The sequence below is a fragment of the Cryptomeria japonica genome, chromosome 5 (assembly GCF_030272615.1).
Source record: "Cryptomeria japonica chromosome 5, Sugi_1.0, whole genome shotgun sequence".
NCBI classification, from domain to species: domain Eukaryota; kingdom Viridiplantae; phylum Streptophyta; class Pinopsida; order Cupressales; family Cupressaceae; genus Cryptomeria; species Cryptomeria japonica.
In genome coordinates, this window is record NC_081409.1 from 199,544,490 (window position 1) to 199,561,601 (window position 17,112).

The 17,112-nt window shown below is 35.8% G+C and overlaps 1 protein-coding gene across 1 annotated transcript in view; it reads left to right on the forward strand.

The window, feature by feature from the left end:
• Nucleotides 1-17,112, forward strand: part of LOC131072836 (serine carboxypeptidase-like 42) — a 39,382-nt gene that overhangs the window by 20,194 nt on the left and 2,076 nt on the right. The window contains exons 2-7 of the mRNA XM_058009117.2: nucleotides 13,448-13,555; nucleotides 14,008-14,100; nucleotides 14,320-14,412; nucleotides 14,556-14,641; nucleotides 14,860-15,141; nucleotides 15,307-15,440. Of these exons, the coding sequence (XP_057865100.2) occupies nucleotides 13,448-13,555; nucleotides 14,008-14,100; nucleotides 14,320-14,412; nucleotides 14,556-14,641; nucleotides 14,860-15,141; nucleotides 15,307-15,440 (796 nt within the window). The remainder of the gene's footprint in view (nucleotides 1-13,447; nucleotides 13,556-14,007; nucleotides 14,101-14,319; nucleotides 14,413-14,555; nucleotides 14,642-14,859; nucleotides 15,142-15,306; nucleotides 15,441-17,112) is intronic.

Below are 17,112 nucleotides of genomic sequence, written 5' to 3' on the forward strand. Positions count from 1 at the left end.
TATGGATGAGGCACTTTTTTAGACTCCTATTGAGGATATTGAAGCTACGCCATCTACTTTAGTAACACCCGCACAACAACAGCAAACTTTCTTGAGCTTTAGTTGTAGATGAAATTTATGATTATAATTTTCATTAATATTGAAACTTGAAGCTCATATGTGTAATGTCTTCTATTTGCGAATGCCCTAGTTTCTCCCTAAATCACAATTTTCAAGCGAAACAAGAGTAGGGTTAGAGATATCATTCACTAGATTGAGACCCTACAAACAAGTTAGAAACCATTTATAAAATAGATCTTCATAATTAGGAATAATTTAAAGCATATATTAGAAACAAAAAATTAATCATAAGATATCTTAATCTATCTAAGGAAACTCAACCATTGGAAATCTAGGGTAAGGTGACTCGATAGGGTGTCACAAAGATCCTCTACCCTAGGTCCAAGAGTGGATATACCATCCCTCTTTGCCTCATGTGGCTTGTGCCATCCATATGAGGTGGTGTACCTAGTGAGGTGTCCTATAATTGTTCCCCTTCATCATGCCATCCATCTCCCACTTCCTATAATTGGGCTCTTTAGTGTATCAATCCACCATGACAGAGGGTTGAGGTGTATTCACAATAGGGTGCACCAGAAGTCCATCCCTTCTAAGCCCAAAGGCAATATCCCTTGTACCCCCTTGGCCTCACGGGACTCCTTGGTCTACTACATGAGGTGGCATACCTAGAAGAGCACCCCAATGCTGTTTCCCCTCCTTGTAATTCTTCAATGCCCCTATCAGGGCTGATCTTAATAATTGAGCAGAATATATAGTGATTTCTATGTATGACATGTATTCTATACATATATAATATGAACAGTCATAAACAACATATTATTAATCATCGACAATATTCATCATGTTATGTATAAAAAACTCTTACTAAGAACCACAAGTATGTCAAAGTACTGTATATTTAATTATTATTATTCAATCTGATCTGCCTTTCTTCAATGCCTCTTTGACTGCTGGGTGTGTTCTCCTTATATCCCTCCATCGGGGTGGAGATTGGTGGCCTTCCATCAAGACATGTTTGCTGGAGTTGCGGTGTCCCTTCCTTGCAAATTGCATGACTCTTCATGCTGTTTCATACCTTTAATATTCGATTGTTTCTCCTAACTAATGATCTTGTTATAGAGGGACCCGCTATTGCTAAATGAGAAAGGGTCGATCAAACAATTAAATCTTATTGCCTTCAATTTGCAAAAGTTCGGTTGTTGTTAACAAATGATTGTTTTTATTGTCCATGAAATTGTGAAGTCTTACTTTGTAAGACAATTTCTTTATAGGTAAATGGATGTCAATCAGGTGCATGACAGTCCACCCTTCCCATGATTGCTCGTCCTTAAGCAGCTTTAGATTTGGATGATTGAATATCTCAACTCCCTCCCAAGTTGCAACTTCAATAGGTAGATCCTTTCTATTTGACTAGGTACTCCTCAATAGCTTTGTTTCTTAGTCTTTGTTCTCGCACATTAAGGATGGTCTCTGATTCCAAGATCACATTGCCTTCATCATCTAGTGGTGGCAATTTTGAGCTTGAGGTAACATGTCCCAACACCCTTTTGAGGCGAGACACGTGAAACACATTGTCAATCTGGCTATTTATGGGAATCTCCAACTCATAGGCCACTTCTCCTATCTTCCCCAATATTTTGCATGGTCCATAAAATCAGGGTTTAAGTTTTTCAGCCCCATTGACTTTGAGTAATGACTATTAATATGGTTGCAACCTCAAAAAGACCAAATCTCAAATCTCAAATGTCTGTTTGGTACTCCTATCTGCATATGTTTTTTGCTGGTTTTGTGCTTGGTGGAGGTTGTCCTTGAGTGCATTCATGACATCCATATCTTGTTATATAAAATCCCTAGCTCTTGGCACGCGGCTCTTTGAACGAATCAAATCTTCAAAGGATGTTGCTATGTATCGATATAATGCTTGGAAGGGACTCATCCCTATAGACATATGGTGGGTGGTGTTGTAGCAATACTCTCCCAAATGTAGTCATTTAATCCATGCATTTTGTTGATCGGTGACATAGTTCCTTAAATACCCTTCCAACCATTTGTTAACAATCTCTATTTGCCCATCGGTTTGTGTATGATAACTAGTGCTGGGAATTTATTCTATTCCGACTGATTTGAATAGTTCCTACCAAAATAGACTAAGGAAACTATTGTCTCGATCACTCACAATGTTGCAGGGTAGGCCATGCAATCTGAAAACTTCTTTAATGAAGATTCCGACCACTTGATGGGCTCTAAAATCTATTGATATGGCCATGAAGTTTGCATATTTAGTTAAGCGATCTACCACCACATAGATGCAGTCTTTGCTCTATACCTTAGGTAGTCTTGTTATGAAGTCCATAGATATGCTCTCCAATTTCTGATTGGGTATGGGCAAGATTTGAAGTAGACCTGTTGGGTATTGTTGTGACGTATTCACACATCGCCCCATTGCAAATGGGGACCCTTGCTTTTTGCTTTCGAGGGTTTGTTTTCTAGGTCTTTTAGGGTTTTGTCTGTTAGCCTTTGCATTTTGAGTGTCGCCAAGGGGATCACTTGGATAGCAGGTCCTACTGGAGTGATGTCCTGATCCTGAAATTTGGCTAAGTTTGGAAACTGAAAAACCTCCAAAAACTGGATTTTGCAATATAACTCTTGGAGGTCTGAAACCACTCTCAAACATCCTGAAAGTATATATGGAATATAACTTAAAGTATAACTTATACTTAAATGTTATATTCCATAAAAATTATCCTGATGGAGAGTTCAAAAAGTCAAATTTCGCTCCTGACCCTTCCAAAGGGTCCAGGGCGAAAATCAATCTAGGACTCATTCCTTGCCTTATTTGACCAAATTTTGATTTGCAAAGCATTTTGTTTGGACTTTGGGATTGATTGAAAACCTTGAAGAAAATGATGAATTTTGGCCAAGATTGGGAATTTCGCTCCTGACCCTTGCTGAGGGTCCAAAGCAAAATTCATTGTAGACATCATATGCCAACTCGCTTGAATTTGAAACCTTGTTCCTGGCCTTGAAAATGATCTTACCTCGCCCTGTGAAGTGGTTTGAAACTTGAAAATTGAGCGGTTTAGCCTAGATTGTGAAATTCGCTCCTGACCCTTGCTGAGGGTCCAGAGTGAAATTCTTTATATGCACATTTTTGGACCTTTCTTGGACATGAATTTTTATTCATAGCATGAAACAAGATGAAATCTTCCTTAGCAAAGAGTTTCAAGATGAAAAGTGAAGTATTTTTGTCACAACTGCAAAAATCGCTCCTGACCTTCTCTGAAGGCCTAGAGCGAAATTTTCAAATATGCATTGTTCTTGCAAAGTCAAAGTGATTTTTATGATTGGAAGGGATGAAGGAAATCATGTTTTGCCCGTTGAATATAATTTGGATGATCAACAAAAGAGGCAATCAAGCCAAAAATGGAAAATCGCTCCTGACCCTCAGAGAGGGCCCAGGGCGAAAAACCTAATATATGACCTTTTCATCCAAGTTTGAGATAAGCTGAGGCTAGGCAGGGGTTTGAAATAATGTTTAAATTGCCTTGAAGTGAAAAAGGATCGTTGAAAGTGAGGATTTTAAAGGCAATTATAAAAATCACTCCTGACCCTCAGAGAGGGTCCATAGTGAATTTTCATGATTCTCTCCTTTGTTTATGGAATTGAGACAAAATCTTGTGTGGATAGGAAGAGGATGTGATGTTTTATGCCTTGGAGGCAATTTGGAGTCCAAAAGATGAAGAAATATGCCTAAAACCAAAAAGTCGCTCCTGACCCTTGTTGAGGGTCCAGGGCGAAAATCACAGAAAATGCATGTTGTCTTCAAAGTTGTGCTAAGGCAAGGTTAGGCTAAGGCGAAGAGACCTCCAAAAGCATGATGAATAATGTTTTGCCTTTGAAACTTGATGATTTTGGTCACAAAATGAAAAATCGCTCCTGACCCTTAGAGAGGGTCTAGAGCGAAAATGATGAAAATTCTCATTTTTCCTAACAACAACAAAGCAAATTTGAATGGAGTGGTTAAAGCAAGGACATTGCCTAGTGGTGAATAAAGTTTTAATGAAAAATAATGGAGAATTAAGCCCAATTTGCAAAAATCGCTCCTGACCCTTAGAGAGGGTCCAAGGCGAAATCTACATTTCCACCTAATTTCCTCATGCAAAATGTCAAAATTTGAAGTGCAACACCTTAACTGGATATGAATTTACCCTCCAGGAGATTTTGGAGTCAAGATGTGAAATATTCAAGGGTAAAATTGGAAAATCGCTCCTGACCCTTGGAGAGGGTCCAGGGTGAAATCATCATGAAGCATCCTTAAGCCTTGTTTGGACATGGATATTTCCCAATTTGCACTAGATCGCCAAAATTTGCTAAATTTGAGGCGTGTGGAAAATTAAATTTAAATTTGCATTAATTTAAAGGTATTTTGCATTTAATAAATTAATTTTAAGCCTTGAAAAAATCGAAATTTTACCTTAGAGGCATCTAAAATTAATTTTTTGAAATAAAATTTGTTAGTGAGCGCTCAAGGGCATTATTTTGCCTTTATAGGCAAGTCGGCCACCCTTTTAAAGAGTTTTTATTTATTTTTTTATCCCTTTTGCCAAGTCGGCCTTGGAGGAAAGAAGGTGAGCGCTCTATATATTGGAGGGGTTTTGTTTCACATTTGAAATCATTCAATCATTGCCTTAAGTGCGAAAATGAGGAGCAATTTGAGGAGCGAAATCCAGAAGATTGAAGGCGAAATTTTGGTAGCTCTTTTGAAGACTAATGGAGGCGTAATTCATCCAAGGGAGGACTATAATCTAAACCTTATTTACCAAAATCCAACCTTCTTTCATCATTTTTTCAAGGTCAAAGTTTTTGAGTACTCAAGAGGAGGTATGGCGAAATTGTCTTAATATCCTTGTTCAAGATTTGATTTTTGAGCACTTTTTAAAAAAAAGTCTAAGTGTTGATTCGTTAATTAGGAAATGAAGAATTCTAGATTTATCATGAAATTTCCTAATCAATATCTTAAATTTTCTCTTTGGAGAGTCTTAATTTCTACATTTTAAGATATAATGCTTAAAGACTAATTTTGGAATTTTTTGTGTAGGCATCAAATGGCGGCCCGGAGTCGGAAGATCTATTACTTGGCAGACTCTCATCAAAGGAAATCAAGCCAGATCAAGGACGGTCTCCTCCAAGAAGATCGAGCAAGGATAAGGGCGACCTCTTCCAATCCAGCATTCTAAGGCGAGGTACATCATCATCCTGCACATCAAAGACAAAAGAAGCCAGAGCAAGGGTTCGTTGAAGAAGCAGATAGTTTCAGAAGAGTTAATTAAAGCTAGCTTCTCAGCAACATCAAATTGGCATCAACCAAGTGTCAGACGAGTTGGCATCCTAGTCATCACTCCTCCAGTCGGATTGGTCCACCTCAGCACGTCCAGATTCCATGTACCTAACTCATGGGAGGTGGCACAAACTTCTATGTACCTACCCCAGCCATCTAGTGGTCGAATTTTCCAGAGAAGACATGTGTCCTAAAGATGTAATTTTATCATTGGTCAAGCACTAAATGCTATGTAATGGTTGTAACAAACCCTAATTAGGGTTTTCATTATTGAATCTTGGCCATTGATCTCAAACTGATCTTAGCCATTGAATTGTATTATGGGCACTATATAAGCCCCGACTCTTCATTTGTAAAGGAGAATAGAAGGTAGAGAGTAGGTAGAAGAGGAATAGTTAGCTAATAGTGGATAGTCAGTTGATAGAATAGCAATTAGAGTAGAATAGAGAGAGAAGGCAAAGATTGTTGCCAAGATGTTGTTGTAAAAGACTTGTAAAACTTCATTGAAGAAATGGTGAAATTTATGGGTCGATTCAACAATTTGCATGGTCTCTATACTTCTCATATTTGATTTCATGTTATTAGATGAGTGGAAGAAATATGTTTGATTGATGGTGAAATTCGTATATCCATACTACTAGCAATTTGTTGATTGCAGACTTGCCTTGTGTAGTCAATTGGAATCATTCAGCTTAAGCTTAACTTCAATTGTCGCTTCTTCATTGATATGCATCAGCCTGATGGTGTCTATGCCTGTAGTGATGATCTGAAAATCATAAAGCTTTCCTTTGAAGATCGCACTAACCTTGTGGAGATGGTCTTGGGATGTCAAAACAAGACTTAGTTAGAATTTCATCAAAGATCATTCATTGCTCCTACATTCTTAGTATTAGAATTAGATCCTTTCTTCGCCCTTGTCCTTTCTCCTTTTTTTTCAAATCTAAACCGGTAGGACTTGTGATTCCCTCAAATTAGACGTTCAGGTCATCAAGTGTAAGTCCCCTTGTGATTCCAGCAAATCACATCATACCACAGAGAGCTTATCCACACGTAGAGATCCTACAGCAAAGAACCTTGAAGTCATCCCGATTGATCCTTTTCGCGACATCTTCAGCATTCAGAGACTTTATTCAAGAGAGGATAAGGTACCTTTAGGTATTTTATTCTGTGTTCGCATGTGCATAAAAAACACATCAATAGGTATGCATGTTCTTTATTTCTTTGGCACACAATACACTCCCTAACATGTTTTAATACATCTCCTTTGAGGTCTTTCCATGAGAACCTTGCCTTGATTTGTTTGTAAGTCTTGTAATATCCTTGATGTGCAGATGATGGATTGTCATGGTTGGTTTTCAAAATTTCCTTCATTACCCTTGACCCTAGTGTGATGTATATCCTATCTTTGTAAAGAATGAGGTCATCAATAACTTGGTACCTTTCATCTTGTACCTTTCCTTCCATTATGTCACTTGAGAATACATGCTTAGGATATTTTGTAAGTATAGATGTTCTCCATTTCGTGGATGTTGTTGTCATGGAGCCAAGGTGGGGCCTTTGTGATAGGGCATTGGCTACAACATTGGTTTTGCCCTTCATGTACTCCATGTCAAAATCATAGGCTTGTAACTTGCTCACCCATTTTTGTTGCCTATCATTTAAGTCCTTTTGGTTTAGGGAAAACCTTAGATTGTTATGGTTGGTCTTCACTATAAATCTCCCACAAATTAGGTATTATTTGAATTTTGTTTCTAGCATTTTTTTGTTTTAGACAAAATATGTTCTTTGTATTTCTTTGAGTTTTCTACTCTCGAAGGCTATTGGGGGTTTGTTTTGCATTAATACTGCCCCAATGCCTTCTCTTGAAGCATCACAATATAATTTAAAAGGCGAGGAATAATCTGCTATTTCTAAAACCGGACAAGAACTCATTACTTCTTTGAGTCTTTTAAAAGCTGCTTGTGCTTATTCATTCCAGGTAAATGCTCCTTTCTTGGTTAAATCAGTTGGGGTGGCAGTTAATTTTGAGAAACCCTTGACAAATCTTCGATAATAGCTGCAAAGTCCCAAGAACCCTCTAAGATGTGTTAAAGTTCTCGGCCTTGGCTAACTTCTTATAGCCTCAATCTTTTCTTCATCCACACTAACTACTCGAGCATTGATTTTATGCCCTAAGTATAATATTTCCTCCATCCCAAATTCACATTTGGATAATTTGGCAAATAAGGAATGTTGCTCAAATATTTTTGGTACTTCATCCACATCTTAGGTGTTCCTCCTAGGTTTTACTATAAATTAGGATGTCATCGAAGAAGACCAATAGGAATTTCCTTAGTTGCCCCCTAAAGATATGGTTCATGCAGGACTGAATAATGATTGGGGCATTTGTTTGCCCAAAGGGTAGGACAAAAAATTCAAAATGACCATAGTGGCACGTAAAGGCTATTTTTTGGGTATATCTTCCCCACCTTAGTCTAATTTGGTGATACCTTGATCTTAGGTCAATTTTAGAGAAACTGACTCCTCCATGGAGTTTGTCAATTAGCTCATCCATTTGGGGAATGGGGTATCGGTTTTTTATTATTTTTTATTTAATGCTCTATAAATGATGCACATCCTCATTGTGTCATCTTTCTTTTTTGAAAGTACATCGGATAAGGCAAAGGGACTAGAGATTGGGTTGATATGCTCCATCTCTTACAATTATTTATGGTCTTTTCAAATTTTTCTTTACTTTTGTGAGGATGGCGATAGGGAGTAGTAAGAACTGATTTTTCTTGTTCTTCTAGTTTAATAGAATGTTCAATTCCTCTTTTTGAAGGAAGTCCAGGGGCAATTCTTGCGACATTTCACACATCGGCCCATTGCAAATGGAGAACCCCACTTTTTTGCTTCCTAGCTTATTGTTTTTGCTTAGTTGCTTAGCTTGGCAATAGTTTCATAGTCTTAGCCTTTGTTTGTAAGGGGCGTTTTTGTCTTGTCAATTTGGGAATTATGCTCAAAGTTCATCCTTAGCATGTGATCTAGACAAGAATTCAATTTTCAAGTCTGGGGACTATGATTGAGGTGTCAAGATTGAAAATTAAGGGCGAGATTGTGAGGAGTGCAAAATGTTGTCAAAATTCAAAAGTTGTCAATATTGCAAAATATTGTCAAATCTGTGCTTTCTTCATTCTCTCTTTATTTTATACATAATCATTTCTTTACTTGGTTATAGTTGTTATGATTACTTATTTGTGTAGCATGATTTGTAGAATGTTTCCTAACTTTGTTTTGCAGTTCTTATTTTCTAAAGAGATAAAGGTACTTCCCCTCTAACCCTCTTCCTGTTGGTTAAAGATCGTATCTAGGGAAAAACTAAGGTCTCTTACAAAGGGGACAATACAATCAATATTGTGAATTAATCATTTTTCTAGTAGTTTACTCCATGCATCTATTTTCCATGTTGCATAGTTATGTGGAGTTAGAAGAGGAAACTTAGGATGACCCATGCTAAAATTGGACAGCACAAGAGAGAACTCAAAGCACAATCACACAATATAGCTCCCCCAGATCACTCGATCAAAGAACTGCCCACCACTCCTCCCCATCCCCCCGACAAAATGATTTGCACTTCATATTTTATGTGCTTACAATTGCCAAAATTTACCAAATAAGGCTATATGCTGGAGGTACAATTTTTTGTTCATAATGGTTATAAATTGATAGCACCAATGTGAAGTACACAAGAAATTATGCATTTTAAAACAAATTGCACCTAAAAAGTTCCAAAAATGGGAATAGTTGAACAACACTTGTGACAAATTGGATTTTCTAAAAAAATTGTTTCGAAATAAAAAACCAACTGTACCACTGCATAGAGCACAAAATTAACCCAAATAAAACAAAATTGCTTTAAAAAGGAGGTTGTGAGCTTGAGTTACGAGCCTTTGAAGTTGAATTGCAAAGTCAAAAACTCAAATGGTGAAGGGGCAAATTTTTTTAAGCATATGCTGACATCTGTATGATGCCAACAAGGAATATTCTCCTTCTAGAATATTTTGAAGGAATATTGTGCCAAGAAAAATCTCAAATATGCTCATGAAATATTCTTTTGCTGGTGCTAGGAATGAAGGAATATTCTCTAGCGGGTATTGGTGCAAGTTGGCATGGACTATCAGCTGGTGGAAAGAAAAAAATTAAGTTGCGTCCCATTTTGTGAGCTAATTGGTTGATGGTATGCGAGTACAATCGTACCCTGCGGTCTGCATAGGTAGCAGGCTAAAATAAGAGTTTTCTTTTTTATTTTAGAAAAACTATCTTGAATTTCTTTTTTTATTTATTTATTTTTTTTTCTAATAAAAAATTGGCAGAAATAAAAAGAATTTGAAATTAAAAAAAATTGTACTCCTACACAGGTTGGGCTGTATGTCTTGCCTACAATTTTTTTTTGCCCCAAAAATGACTGTCTAAAATCAATGATTTGACAATTGATCTATATGCTTTTGGGCCTTTTGAGCATGATTGTGGGGTCTGTTCCGACGAAAAAGCCCCGAAGTGGCAGCTGCCTTCTAGGTTTGGCAACCACCTTCAATTTCAAGTCTTTGCAAATTTGGATTCTAATATCCAATCGAGTCGAAACAAAATGTAAATTTGACTTCCTCGAGAATTTTGGATACAATGGTAAGCTCAGATGTAATCCAAAACGCTCCCAAAATGCACCTGCAATACAAATCTGGTATTTCTATCACACTGTTGTCCTCGATTTCAGTGTGGCTAAAATCGTGAGGCAACCCTACGAAATTGGTCCATTTCGTACCTCACGTCCTCCGGGAAAGGTTGATTGACTCCGTCGGTTAGCCTCTTTTGTTTTTCGTCTTTTGTTTTTCTCGTTTTTAAGTTTTTTTTAGATTTTGCAGTTTTGCCTGCAAGTCGGACTTTAAAGTCCGACCTGCAGGGTGTTTCTTAGATAGAATTGCACATCGAACTTTAAAGTCCGATGTGCAATGTTTTGACAATCTTCTCTGCAGATCGGACTTTAAAGTCCGACCTGTAGGGTTTTTCTTTGTTAGAATTGCACATCGGACTTTAAAGTCCGATGTGCAATGTTTTGGTTCTTTTCCTGCAGATCGGACTTTAAAGTTCGACCTGGAGGCAGTTCTTTTCCTGCAGAGCGGACTTTAAAGTCCGACCTGTAGGGACTTTTCCCTTGCACATCGGACTTTAAAGTTCGATGTGATGTGCAGTTTAGCAAGAATGAAGTCGCATATCGGACTTTAAAGTCCGATATGCAATCTTTGATTGATTTTCCTTGCACATCGGAGTTTAAAGTCTGATGTGTGAATTTTGAGTTTCCTTCCCAGGTTGCAGATCGGACTTTAAAGTTCAACATGTAGTTGCTTGTCAAGTTTTTCCCTTGCAGATCGGACTTTAAAGTCCGACCTGCGTATGATGTTGTTTGAACTTGCAGTTCGGACTTTAAAGTCCAACCTGCAAGTTTTTCTCATTTTGTTTCCTAAGTCATTTCTGACTCCTGTTTCTTGTTCCGATTGATGAAATTTGCTCATCTGATGGTGATCATTTTCAAAACACTAATGATCCATGTTGAAATGTCCGAGCCCTCTCCAAGCAAATCGACAGAGAAAAGGAGATGCGCTGATGAGATTGCTGATATGGCACTTAACAAAGCTAAGATGCAAGTTGATTTAGCTCGGTTTGAAGAACTTCAGAAATCCAACGAGGAGGAGAAAGATGATTTAAGTGTCCCCTTTTTGACACTTTCTTTTCATGTAGTTGCATTGTTAGATGTTGCAAGTTTTCTCGCAGCTGCATATTTTCTTTCTGCTGAAGTTGTAGTCAAGTGGGACTGTGCAGTTGGATTAGTCAATTGTGCCCACATTTTTCTCCAACATTTTCCTATATAAGGAGGACCCTCATTTGTAAATATGGGTCTTTTTCACGCTTAGCAAAACTCTGCTAGATTTTTATCCCAATTAAGACTTTGGGCTTTTGTGGTGAAAATTCAATCAAACAAATAAAGAAAACAGTTTTGTTGATTGCAAACTTTGTGTTGTATCAAGAAAGTTGTTTATATTATTTAATGTTCCTATGTCCATTGAATACATATTACCTTTACTTCTTTGATCTTTAAGATATTGCTACGTGGTTAAAGAACTCTCAAATCTTGCCAATAGACTTTGTGCTCTTAGCATACTTGAGAATTCTACTGATAAATTAAATGACTTGTAGTAAGCTTTGTATTGCTACGGTTATTTGTAGTTCAATGGATTAGAAATCTATACTTAAAGACTTTGAGCTTTTAGATAAGTTTCTAATTGTTTAATTTGTAACGATCAGTGTGAATTAGTGTTACCATAAAGGAGACTTTGTGTTGCTTAATAGTAACTCTTTGTGTAGTTTATTAGACTAATAGTTCTTTTCTTTAAGTATCTGAAGAGGTAGAGAAATTGTAACTAGGCGAAGGGAGAATACATAAACTCTGAAAAAAAAGAGTTATATGCCCAACACCAACCCACAAATTTAATTTCTTGTTAATTAGAGGAGAAATTTCATAGGGAAACTCCCCTTGATGAGAGGAGAGATTAATTTCTTAGCATAGCGTTGTGTGAATTCTATGTTTTGTCATTAGTACGCTGGTGACAAAATATTCACCCAACACACACCTTTCTAATTCTTTAAATCTTCCTAGGATACAAGAGAAGAGCATACTCAACGTTTCAAGAATATACAAGATCAACATTCTAGATCTCCCAAAAGTCTATTTAAAGACACTTAATTTGCTCCGATACCATGTCAGATTTGGCTATGGAGATAGCCACCCAAGATCTAGAGGCCTAATGGAAAGCACAAAATACTTAGAAGATCAATATGACAAGAATAAATTGTATTACTATCAAAGATTGCAAATAGAATGAATTTACAATGAATGAGAAACCCTTGGTTATATAGGCCAAGGTGAGACATAGGATAACATAAGATCATGACAAATGTCTTAATCTTTATGATATGTGATATCAAGTGATAAGATAAATCAACATCACATGACTCCTAGATATTTCTAGAAAGCCCCCTGTGTGTACCCTAAGTAAGCTTAACTGATGAGATCTGAATGGGACCTAATAGTAGAACTAGTTAGGTAATATCCCTATTCACACCAACACTTTTTCAACAACTTAAATTTAGTTATTTAATATTATTAATAGTTTCAAAAAGGAGGACATGAGAAAAGAGCAATCATAAAAAGTGGAATCTTTAGGATGGGCTGCATTTGATGATGATATAATTCATATTTGAGGATAAGTTTGTATTTGATGAGGATTGTTTACTATCTAGGTTGAGGCCACAGCAAATGAGGAATTTTATTTGAAAGAGAAATTTATAAAATATTTTATGGATTTGTAATTTTCAGTGATGATGATCAATCATCTATGATATGCATTGTATTACATTTTAATCTAGAAGTGATATTTTCTTTTTTTCAAATCCAGTTATTACGTTTAACAATATGTTGCATGTAATGAGATGTATTTTATGCATTTATACATTACTTTTTTGGTTATACCAAGTTTTAGCTGAGTCTTGAGTCCAAGCCAAAATTTTGGGCTACTGAGTTCTAGCAAAATCCTTCAGGATGTATGGTTTTGTGTTTAATTTCACAGCAAATTGCAACATCTTTGGATGCTGCAGTTCAGCAGTTGGTAATTTAGTTTTTCACTATTTATTTCTCAGTTGTTATACTGTGATTTGTGAGAAGTAGTTTATTTTGTTAGTTTTTTGCTCTAGTAGGAATAACTTAAGAATTGGAAAAGAATTGAGAGCTGGTTAATGTCAAGGTCAAAGTAGTTGTATTAGAGATAGTTGAAGTTTTTTGGATTGATTTTGTCATTCAGTTGTATTGGAGTTTTACTTGCCTCGAGATGTATCTTAGCAATTTGATATTGAATAATAATGTGTGCCATAATTGTATAAACTTATAAAGCTCTAGTGATTTCTTCTTCTTATGCATGAATAGCCTGGATAATTTTCTGACATATTAACACGTTTGTGCAGGCCCAGGATGTTCTTCAATTGGAGGTGGTGCTTTTACAGAGCTTGGTCCCTTTTACCCAAGAGGAGATGGCAGAGGGTTGATAAAAAATCCTAAATCATGGAATAAAGGTTTTATGATCTATTTATTCACAGTTGGAATCTTGGAACAGATAAATAAATAAAACAAAATGCTATTGTGGATGACATTATGAATGATTTCTTATCTTAGTGGGAAATGCATGTTTCCTACTTTACACTGAAATGTTTTTGATATTAAACAGCAGCAAAAACAAGGGTGCTGGTCCTTTACACTAATAGCACACAGACAGCATTAACAATAACAGCACTTTAACAGTAGCTTAACACTAAAATGTTAATAATTTAATCCCATTTTTTTTCTTTGTCTTTGTTTATGGTGATGTTTTAATTTCTTCTTTTGTCTTTCTCACGTGCATTCTACTGTTGTGATAATTAAATCAGTAATTGTATACTGTCTTTTTGGGATATGATTTTCGTCAACGAATTTCATTCCTTTGACTAATTTATGCTGCTACATTGTGGAACTTGATCTGTGCTTCCAGTATCCAACCTCCTTTTTGTTGAGTCTCCTGCTGGTGTTGGTTGGTCATATTCAAACTCCAGTTCAGATTATACATGTGGAGATGCTTCAACTGGTGAGCAATTGTGTCTATTGACCATATCTATTCTTCTTTTTATGGACGTCTTCTAGTTGATATTGATGACACTAGTGATTGAAGCTTGAAAGTAATGAACTAGAGAGTTGAGGGATACTACCATAAACTTATTTTGGATCATTTTCCTGTCTAACCTGATTTTAATAAAATTTGGAACTGCTATATGATCTTATGTGATCTAATAGTTGTTAGATACAGCTGTGGATATGCAGATTTTTCTTCTGAAATGGTTTGACAAATTCCCTGAATACAGATCCAGAGATTTTTTCCTTACAGGAGAAAGTTATGCAGGTTAGGCATGTGGGGTTTTGAAAATATTTTGTATGGTTCTACTTTGCCACTTAATGGTATAGCTTTTCTAATGGTCATTTGTTTACATAATATGAATTTAGATTGCAATCGATTATGTCTAATAGAGTGTAATTGCTAAATAGGGCATTATATACCGCAATTAGCAGACCGTCTTCTAGAGTACAATAAAATGGCTAGAGGTTTTCAATTTCACATCAAGGGAATTGCTGTAAGTGAAAATTTAATACTAAAAAGCTTGGCTAGAGGTTTTCAATTTCTTACTTGTTAATAGAATTTATATACCGCAATTAGCAGACTGTCTTCTAGAGCATGTTCTAGAGTACAATAAAATGGCTAGAGGTTTTCAATTTCTTACTTGTTAATAGAATTCTGAATTAATTTACATTTTTCATTTTTAAGTTTCTTTGAGCATATTTCATCTTGCAGATTGGAAATCCACTTCTTAAGCTTGATGTAGATGCAGCAGCAAGTTGGGAATATTTATGGTCACATGGACTAATTTCTGAAGAGACCAATAGTGCTATAATGGACCACTGTAACTTTGATGATTATGTTATGAGTGATGACGCCCATAATGTATCTCAAGAGTGTACTGTGGCAATGGAACAAGGAAATCAGGAGCTTGGTGACTATGTCAATCAGTATGATGTCATACTCGATGTTTGTTATCCATCCATTGTTGAACAAGAACTTCGATTGAAAAGAAAGGTTCCATTTTTTTTCATGTTATCGCTCTTCTTATTTCTTGATTGTCTTTTCCAAATATAAGTTAGAAGAAGTAATTGCTGTTTTGAATTACTCAACTGATGAAATGACAATTAAGGTTGACATTTCAAAAATGATAACTGTTTTATTATATATGTTATGTAATAGGTGACCAAAATGAGTCTTGGGGTTGATGTTTGTATGACTTATGAAAGACGCTTTTATTTCAACTTGCCAGAGGTTCAACATGCACTACATGCTAACAGGACTAAATTACCATATGGATGGAGTATGTGCAGTAGGTGAGTCTATTGCTTCCTGAACTAGTCTCTATTGTTCTGTTGACTTTGCAGTTAACAAATTGTGTTGTTGCTAGGAAAAAAAAATTCTCCATTGTTGTTTTGGGCAATAGATAAATAGTTGACATTTTTCTTTAGAATCTTTGTACGTTAATGTAGTTATTTCTGGATTCAATTGTGTAAAGAATTTTTTGCATCAACGTTTCAGATCACATCTGAAACGTTGATGGAAAAAATTCTTTACACAATCGAATCCAAAAATAACTACATTAATTTGCTATGGATTGTGGAAGCCTGATATCATTAATCTTTGTATGTGTCAATATTTTGTAGCTGAGATTTTCAGATAAACTTTAATGTTTCACCGTTGGAATTTTTTCCTGGACTCTGATTTGTTGTTAAGATGAAGTCAAACTTTTGTGTACTGCCAACTTTCAAAATCTGTAAACACTTGAAAATATTTGTTAAATCGGGGTTAGCTGCATTGGAAATATCTTAGCTGCTGATTGGAATTCACCTTTGATCATTTTGGCTCTTGTTTGTTCATTGTAGGGTTTCAGGTAAGATTGTACCTTTCTTTTTTTAGTCTCATGGACTTCTCCTGAACTTTTGAAGTAGGAAAACAATGTCTGTAGAAATGGTTGCGAGGGCAGTTAAAAGAAATTTTATGAGGTCAAAGTTCACATTTGAAGCCATTTTACAGATAGTTTACGTGTTTATTATAGCCAGTGATTTTTACATATGGTAATGTTGTTGTGACATTTAGAAATTAGGAAAGTAGTGTATTTATTGAATTTAATAGAAGGTAAAGGGGAAAATGAAGTGTATAAGGGGAAAATGATGTTTTGATTGAAGCTTGAGTGAAAATTTTAAAAAATTGAGTAGGATAAAAATAAATCTTTTGCTTTTTCATTAAATGAGCTATCAGGAGACTCGAAGTTGACAGTTTTACTGTTGTAGAGTAGCTCAAGCACCTGTCCATATGTTGCAAATCATAAGCAATTAGAAAAAAGACTAATAAAAAAGCATGATGTATTTACTAAGGTTCCTTACAAAAATAAAATACATCATGGATGGTCTAGAGCTGGTATCATTTATTTCCATCTGCGTTTCTCTATTTTAATTATTTGGATATTTGACAACTGTGGTGCATACTTATCAAAATTCCTCTTTGCTGACAAGGTGGGATATGGTTTAACTTTACACTTTTCTAGCTCATCATAACTATTACAGTATTATTAGGTATGCAGGATGCTTAGGCATACAGGAAATATTTTATTCAATGTGTAAAGCTCATGTTCCTTATCCAGTCCATAGAAAAAATAATTATAACAATGTGTAAAGCTCATGTTCCTTCTCCAGTCCATAGAAAAAATATTTTATTCAATGTGTAAAGCTCATGTTCCTTCTCCAGTCCATAGAAAGTATTCTTGACATGCAAAGTTCACTTTAATTTCTGAGACAATGCATGGCTGCCTGCTAATTTCAAGTTCCTTAAAATTTGCACCATTATTCCACAAGTATTTTGTATGTAACATTTAATTTAATTTGTATACTAATCAAAATGAGGCTTTTTTTCACACAATTTTTTAACTAAATCCCTTTTCAAACATTCAATAGAAGAAATGGCTGTAACCACTGGTATAATAAAATCAATATTTTTAGACTGCCCGTT